The sequence below is a fragment of the Myotis brandtii genome, unplaced genomic scaffold (genome assembly GCF_000412655.1).
Source record: "Myotis brandtii unplaced genomic scaffold, ASM41265v1 scaffold1167, whole genome shotgun sequence".
NCBI lineage: Eukaryota > Metazoa > Chordata > Mammalia > Chiroptera > Vespertilionidae > Myotis > Myotis brandtii.
The window spans coordinates 1123726-1132089 of record NW_005354039.1 but is presented as its reverse complement, the minus strand read 5'-3'; the positions used below and the strand labels follow the sequence as shown (position 1 = coordinate 1132089).

At 55.0% G+C, this 8364-nt stretch overlaps 1 protein-coding gene across 1 annotated transcript in view; it reads right to left on the bottom strand.

Annotated features, from left to right (window-relative positions):
- Positions 1 to 366: 366 nt before the first annotated feature.
- SCARF1 (scavenger receptor class F, member 1) overlaps positions 367 to 8364 on the bottom strand; it is a 10777-nt gene continuing 2779 nt past the window's right edge. Inside the window, exons 5-11 of the mRNA XM_014529673.1 lie at positions 6352 to 6585; positions 5757 to 5885; positions 4666 to 4769; positions 4081 to 4201; positions 2698 to 2822; positions 2470 to 2616; positions 367 to 1783 (exon numbers count right to left, since the gene is read on the bottom strand). Coding sequence (XP_014385159.1) covers positions 927 to 1783; positions 2470 to 2616; positions 2698 to 2822; positions 4081 to 4201; positions 4666 to 4769; positions 5757 to 5885; positions 6352 to 6585 — 1717 coding nt within the window. The 3' untranslated portion in view covers positions 367 to 926. The remainder of the gene's footprint in view (positions 1784 to 2469; positions 2617 to 2697; positions 2823 to 4080; positions 4202 to 4665; positions 4770 to 5756; positions 5886 to 6351; positions 6586 to 8364) is intronic.

Sequence of the window (8364 nt, the reverse complement as noted above, 5' to 3'; positions counted from 1 at the left end):
GAAGCATCTGAACTTCCATGAGATTCTCTGAGCACAGGAACGGAGGGGAAACCGCTCTTTATTTCCTGACTAGGAAATAGAACGATGTGAGGAAAGAATTCAGAACAAGAGCAGAGGACATCCAGTGAGAAGTAAATCTGGCCCCTCCCTGGTCCCCCAGACTCCCCTGGGGAGAGGGAAAATCTCATTTTTACTTCATACATGTCCATAATGTTAGTTCTATTTATTTTTAACAAAGAACAGTACTTTTTTTTAAAAAAAAGTTTGTTTAATCGAGTGAGAAAAGTAAAAAGAACATTCACTGTACAAAATATGCAAATTATACAAGTTTAAAAAGAAAATAAGCCCTGGCCAGTGTGGCTCAGTTGGAGCATCGTCCTTACACCAAAGGTGGCGGGTTCAATTCCTGGTCAGGGCACATACCCAGGTTGCGGGTACGAGCACATGGTCGGGGTGCCATGTGGGAGGCAACCCGTCGATGTTTCTCTCACTCTCTTACACAACATAATTTTTCGTGGTTGTTTAGGAACCTAGCATAAAAAATATTTATTTAACCAATCTTTTATCATCAAACATTTAGGTTGTTTTCCATTTTAGAAAAATATTTTGCAAATGAAGGAAAGAATAGCCTTTTGGGGTAAGCAAAGTCCAGGACAACAGAAAAAAGTTCCTGCAGCCGTCTCGTTCCCCTTCCTGACCCCATCCCGTGGGGTCTCTGCCCAGGCCTTCCAGACCTTCCCTGGAACACTGCCAGGGCCCAGAGCCAACCGGCCTCTACCTCAGATGTTTCCCCACCAAGGGCAGAGGTTCTGGTAGGTCTTTCCTGGCCCTGGGACCTTTTTCCGGCACAAAATACAATCTGATGCAGAGGCAATTCGATGCCTACCCCCCATCCATAGCCTTCCCACTCCCCAAATTCACAGTCCTCAGGGCTCTGGTGGCCCAGAGATGGGTGCAACATTCTCATACTGGGGCTCCTCCTGCCCTTCCTCGTCAGCCAGCCTCTGGGGATCCTGTTTTGGGGGGCCACCGGGGCCCAGCTCCTGGGCCCTCCCTGAGCTCTTGATGCCATCCCTCAGCCCACTGGCCACTTCCTCTGGCCCAGTTCCTGCAGGCTGCGAGGCCCCAGTGGGCTCCTCATTGGGGGCTGGGCCAGGGCTCTGACTGGCAGAGCCAGAGGCCAGCCCGGGTCTGCCCTTGTTCCGACTCAATGCCCGACGTGGAGGCTTGGGGATGGCACTCTTGACCTTGGGCTCTGCCTGGCCTTTCTGGAAGCTACCGAAACGGCGGAGGACAGACCGGACCGGGCCCTCAGATTCCCGGGGTGTCCCTGCCAAGGTGTATATTGTGGTTACGGAGCCTGAGCTCTCCTGGACACTGCTTTCGATGGCTTCCACGCGCTCAGCCACTGTCCGGCCACAAAGTGGGAGCCGGCGGTGGCCAGTGGCTGAATCCTTGGGGCTGGGTGCCCCAGGAGGGGCCTTGTCCCTTTCAGTGTTTTCAGGGCCCGTGGACTCCTCAGCCTCCTGGCTTTCAGGACCTGGCTGGCCCCCCCGGGAGAGCCGCTTGGACTTGCGGAGCGGGTTGGAGAGCTCCCCCGAGCTTTGGCGATTCTGCGGTGCAAACTTGGTGCCTTCAGCAAAGGAGACCGAGGGTCGCTTGGCCCGTGCTAGGCTGGAAGTGCGTGGGATAGCGAATGGTGTGGAGGCATCCTCAGGGGGAGGGAAGGGACCATCACCCAGGCTGGCCTCTGGTGACGCTGCTTGGGCCACAGGGACCATCCCTGGTGGAGGAGACAGAAGTGTTTGGCTAAAGCTGGGCTGGCCACCCCCACCCATCCTGCCTACCCAGGGCAGCACCTTCTGGGAGGCGGCAACAACAGGGTAAAGTAGAGGGTGAGGATGCAAAGAGGCGGGAACAGCAGTGTCAATAGACACTACTACTTCTCCATTCTATTCTCACCTCCCACCCTTCTTTGACTCAATGTCACACTCTATCCAAACTAAAACTCTTCAATGCCACACAGCCACGTCCCTCCCCGCTCTGGGCCTGTGTACACTGCTCCCTCCTCCTGAAACACCATTCCCACCTCTCCCTAACTTTCACGTGGCTAACTCGTGACTCTGCTGGATTCCACTCCAATGTCACTAACACTGAGACATCTTCCCTGACCCCAATCTCCCCTGACATGGCTGGAGTATAGCCCCTCAGGCATGTCCCCCAACCAAGCACATATCACTCTATCCTGTAAGGGTCTGGTTATGGCCCAGCAGACTAAAAGCTTGGTAAGGACGGGAATCTAGCTTGTCTCCATTTCATGAACCACAGTAGAAGACTATACACTTCATAGAAGTAGTACAACATAGGCAATGATTATATCTCTAGGACAAAGGGATCAGAAGGGTTCCCAGACACCCAAGCAGTATCTGAAGTAGCCCCAGTGGGCGATTGCGGGGTGGGGAGGCCTACCTTCTTGGGGTGGCACGCAGTAGGCAGGATCCTCATCCTCTTCTCCACAGTCGTAATCAGAAGAGAAGGAGTCGTCCGAGGCCCAGCCCACAGAGGGCTGCTCAATGAAGCTGTGGTTGAAGGGGATCTCCGGGTCGTGGTGGGAGACTGCAGGGGGCTCCAGGTCAGGCGCCGAGCCTGGCGGGAAGCCATGTCCCACTCCAGCCCCGACCCTCAGCGCCCACCTACCTGTCACCCAGGGAAGCTTGTGGCTGCTGAGGGACCTGCAGGGCAGCGCGAAGCCCAGGCTGGTCAGTGTCTCCCACAAGACCTGGAGCTTCTTCCTGGACACAGCAGCTCCATCGCTCGCTGGCCTGAGGGCGTCGGAGGGTGGTCAGTGTGTGAGGCCCCTCCTTGGGGCAGGGTGGTAGCAGGAGAAAAGGGCCAGGCCCATCCTAGTCCTGGGGTTAGTGTGAGTGAGGAAGGGGGACAGAGTGGCTGTGTCTACTTCAGTGGCTCCCTAAGGCCACAGAGTAAAGTCCAAACTATTGAGCCCGAGATTTGGGCCTGCCACAGAGGGCAGCATGGCTCTAAAGTCAAATAGACCTGGGGCAGCAACTCTGCTCAAACTTTACCACTCTCTGGGCCTCAGTTACCTCATCTGTAAAATGGGGACAACTACAATCTATCAGAGCTTTTTTCAGGACCTCCTACAGCACCAGGCACCAGGTGGGGTTCCCCAAAAGGCAGCTATGTGCTATCACCATCCTAGCCGAGTCCCCGCTCACCCGGCTTTCTGAAAATGACACCACCTCCAGGAAGCCTGCTGTCGGCCCCGGCCCCATGCTGGAAGTGACTGCTCCATTCCTGCCATTCCTCTGACAGCCTTTGCACATGCCCGGGTCCTCATGTGAGGGGCTTCTTCCCCACCCCAGGCTCTATGCCCCAGGGGACAGGCTACTGGGCCTGCTCATCTGTGAGGGCCCCCCCGCACACGTAGGGTGACGTACTTGAGGATTAGTGTGCGAACTGTAAGAGAGCACCGGACAGAGTCCAGAGAACAGGGCCAGGCTTTGTGTGTGCCAGTGGCCAACCGAGTCACCTTATCGGTGTCCTCTGTGCTGTGCTGCTACTCCTGCCCCCACGTTCCCTGCTCCAAACCTCCATGATGCGTTGAGTCTCCAAGGAGCAGAGAAACGGGAAGAGATTTTGTAAAGGAACGAAGCTCGTTAGGAGCAGCGGTCTCCAGCGGGCCGCAACACCAAACCCTTCCTCTCCTCTTCTGGGAAAAGCTCCATTCTCTGCCAAACCACTGCCCAGACTTTTATGTCACTCTCCTTTCTGGGGGAGGTGAGGCCTGGTCTCTTCTGCTCCCAGCCCTAAGCTGCCCTGCTGCTTCTCCCTGTCACCTTCCTTCTCTGGCCCCTGTTAGTACACCCTCAGCCTCCTGCTGTGGGTTCGAGTTTCACCAGCCGGGTGCCCCTGCGCATGTGACTCTCACCAAAGGCTTCTGAGGAAGGCAAGCGGCTGACCTGATGTCTCCAGGCCACTACCAACGACCCCATCCATTCTGACCTAAGTGTGTGACAAGGTCAGCCCTTCCCCACCCCTACAAGGAAAGCCAGTGTTCACCTGTCCTTGGGGTCCAACCGGGCAGCCCAACAGCAGCAGGCACAGCAGGCAATGCCCAGGAGGAGCAGCAGCAGAGGCACAAGGATGCCAGCGATGAGGGTGGCGTCCTGACTGTGAGACCCTGGGGGCGGGGGGAGGGGGCGAGAGGGAGGTGAGCAGTAGTCAGATATTCAGGGCCTCCTCATCTCCCATACATGTCTCACCTCTAGCTGAGTTGCCTCCTCCCCACAGTCTTCCATCTGTGGGTGTCTCTTCTGAGAGACATAGACTCTGCTCAGCCTGGAGGCCACCCGCTGGCCTGTCCCCTTCTGCTGGCCCATGGTCTGTTCCACAAGCCTTGCCCCTAGTTTTCATGCCTGATGCACATCCCAGCGTCCAGCCCTACCTGCTCATTTCCTGGGTGCTGGCCTGGTGTCTCGGGGAACAGGGACTCTGTCACATCTTAAGGGGACCCAGAGCATCCATACAGATTTCAAGCATAAGGAATGTCTCTGATGTGGACTCAGACTCCCTGGCAAATGGAGCCCATGTAAAGGGTCAATCTTTCCCGGGTGACTGTACCCTGCACCCTCCTTTCCACCTTACCCAGCTGGCAGGCCCCAGAGACAGGGTGGCAGGGTCCCTCCGGGCATTCACAGGGAGCAGAGCAGTTGTTTCCATGGAAGCCAGATGGGCATGAGACGTTGCAGCTGTGGGTGACAAGGAGAGGCAAGCTGAGGCTGGGTGCGAAGGGGTGGAGGTGGGCAGGGAATAGGGCAGCGGTTCTCAACCTGTGGGTCGCGACCCCTTTGGCGGTCCAACGACCCTTTCACAGGGGTCGCCAAAGACCATCCTGCATATCAGATATTTACATTACGATTCATAACAGTAGCAACATTACAGTTATGAAGTAGCAACGAAAATAATTTTATGGTTGGGGTCACAACATGAGGAACTGTATTGAAAGGGCCAGAAGGTTGAGAACCACTGGGATAGGGGAAGGTAGATTTCTGGGCACTGTTCCCCACCCCTGCCATCAGACTTCCCTAGATGATGCCTGGGCAGACTTCTCCTGCCTCAGAGCCACATTCTCAATACTGACAGCATCTGAGAGAATCCCTCAGCCCCTCAGCCCATCTTCCATGAAAACTACCCCCAAGGTGTCCTTTGCCCCCAGCCCCAGGGCGTAACCCTCGGGCAGAGTCCACTTCTCATGAGCCTCATCCCTTACCCACCCAGCACTAATATGAACTAAGCAAGATGCCAATGGCATCAGACATCCTCAGGGTCTGGAAGCCAGCCAGGCCCAGCCCCGCCCCTGACTCTCTGGGCCTTGGTTCTCTCTGCTATAAAATGAGGTCTCTTCTATGTTATTCTAGATCCTGTCCCAGAGGTGGTAAATCTGACACTGGGGACGTGGACGTGGATTAGGTTTTACTACCTGAAGACCTTAGGGAAACAACAGTGGGGTTTGGAGCCCTACCCCTGAATAGCTTGCCATCTAGCTCGGGAGCCAGGCCTTTTCCATAAGCATTACTCTGAGCCTCCTTTGGAAGATGCAGACCCCACAACAGGAGTTTTGAGGGTGCTGGGTGGGTATATGGAAGGTGGAGAAGCCCAGAAGGGAAGTTAAGGAAACAGCTTGCACGGAGGCCTGACCTCGGCCCCCGCCTCTCTGCCAGGGCCCCGGTCCTCACCTGGGTCCCCAGTAGCCAGCGTTGCAGACACACTCCCCAGTCACAGCATCACAAGCCCCCTGAACACAGGTGGGGCAGGTGGAGCCACAGCCCTCCCCAAAGGTGCCACTTGGGCAGGGGTCTTCACACCTGAGGTGAGGCAAGACTTGAAATGGGGGACAGGGCAGGCCCGGCCCCCAAAGGGGGCTCTACCCATCGTCCCCCATGCTTCTGGACTCGGGGACCCAACTGTGGGTCCTCAGCAGTGAAGCTCAGGTACAAACAGGGCCTTGAAGCCGGGCCAAAGCCAATAGGTGGCCGACTAGAGATCCCTGGAGGGAGAAGAGGGCAGGCAGCCTGAGTGGCAGCATCCATCTCTCTCCAGAGATCCCTGGAGGGAGAAGAGGGCAGGCAGCCTGAGGGCAGGGAGTTGGAAGAGAACCCTGCCCAGGCCCCATCAGCATCCATCTCTCTCCCGTCAGGCTTTGCCAGGTGGCAAGCCCCAGGGGGCTGTGTGAATGTGTGTTTGGGGAGGGGACGCCTACCCCAGAGGGAGCAGCTGGGGTGAGGATTCTGAAGGAAGGTATACCCCATCCTGAGCAGGCTGGCCCCTTACCTGGGCCCCAGCCAGCCAGGGTCACAGCTCGGACAGTGCCCAGTGTCTGGCTGGCAGGCCTCCCCACGCCTGCAGTGGGGGCACTGCTGTCCACAGCTCTCACCGAAGGTACCAGGTGGGCAGGGCTGGAGGCACTGGGTCCCGTTCCAGCCCGGCTCGCAGGACTTACAGCTGCCTGTGTCTGCAGAGCACGGCTCATTCTGCTCGCAGTGGCCACAGCTGGTGGGAAGAGAAGTTCATGGGAAGCTCCTGGGGCAAATGGAAGGAGTGCCCACCCAGGTCTCCAGGGACCCTGGAGAGCATTCAGGTCCCAGCTAACGCATTCAGGCAGGTTTGAGCCTCAGCTTCCCCAGGTTGTTCTACAAAGAGGTTGGATAAATGATCTCTATAAACTCCAGTAGGAGTCCAGCCCTCTCCATCTAACCCCTGATTTCAGGACTCATCCTTCCCTGGGTCCCAGGGTCACCAGTCAGAGCAGCCAAGTTATTACCCCAACCTTTGCCTCCCAGCGTCTCCCCACCCTTCCAACCACATCATCCCTGAGGTCTGGCAGGGATGGACCTCAGTAGTTTATCCTATCCCATAACATGAAAACGAATAAAAATAAAAGCATTTTAGCCTGGCCAGTGCAGCTCAGTGGTTGAACATCAACCCATGAACCAGGAGGTCAGGGTTTGATTCCTGATGAGGGCACATGCCCAGGTTGTGGGCTCGATCCCCAGTGTGGGGCCTGCAGGAGGCAGCTGATCAATGATTCTCATCATTAATGTTTCTATCTCTGTCTCCCTCTTCCTTCCTCTCTGAAATCAATAAAAATATTTTTTTAAAATAATTGGTTACCTCCCAACACACTACAACTGAAGCTGCAACCGAGGTATGGTGCCCTTGACCAGAATCGAACCCATGACCCTTCAGTCCGAGGGCCAATGTTCTATCCACTGAGCAACTGGTTAGTGCAGGTTTATAATCTCAATTTCTCATTGATCCGTAATAGTTACTTGAAGTTTCTCCCTCAGATACTTTATTATCTGGGATCATATACTTTGATTAGACTCATTGGTGAGGGGAGAGGGGAGTTCATAAAACCAATTTAGCAGATCCCAACCAGCAGCCAAAAAAAAAAAGAGAGAGAGAATAAAAAACATTACAGTACATACATATTATATATTCACATATTGTATATTATATGTGATATACATAGTACAGATAAATGTGTTGTCTGGTTAAGCTTTTACTTCAGTTATATATGCATATATATATACTAATATATATGGGTGTGTGCGATAGGTGGGATGTAAAACGTGTTACTGTGGGTGGAGTTGGTCAAAGTTTAAAAGTCACTGAGCCTCAAAGGGACCATGGAATCATTTTGTCACGTGATTCATTCTTTATCTGTTTCTAAGTATGACTTGTTATACTATATTGTTATTAACAGTAACCGGATGAAAGGGGTGTGGGAGGCTGGACTTTGGGGCATTGAGGATCTTTTATCCCTCCTTTCATCCCATCCTTGTAAATTAAAAAAAAAAAAAATACATCTTGTCCTGGCTGGTTTGGCTCAGCGCAGAGAAAATCAGCCTGCGGACTGAAGGGTCCCGGGTTCGATTCTGTCAAGGGCACATGCCCAGGTTGCGGCTCCATCCCCGGTAGGGGGCGTGCAGGAGGCAGCCGATGGTGATGATTCTCTCATCATTGATTAATGTTTCTCTCTCTCTCTCTCTCTCTCTCTCTCTCTCTCTCTCAGAGAATCATCCACTGGCTGCCTCCTGCAGGCCCCACACTGGGGGAGGAGCGGCAACCGGGCGTGTGAACCGTGACCTCCAGGTTCATAGGTCCGAGCTCAACCACTGGCCACACCCCAGGCGCCTCCTAGGTTTTTATGGAAACACCGCTACTTCCTCCCTGACCCCTCACCGCCGGTCCCGCACACTCCCTCCACCGCTTTCTCCCTCCCCTTCCCCGACCTCGCCCCCTGCGCGCAGGTGCCCTCGCCCCGCTCCCACCCGCCGCCCC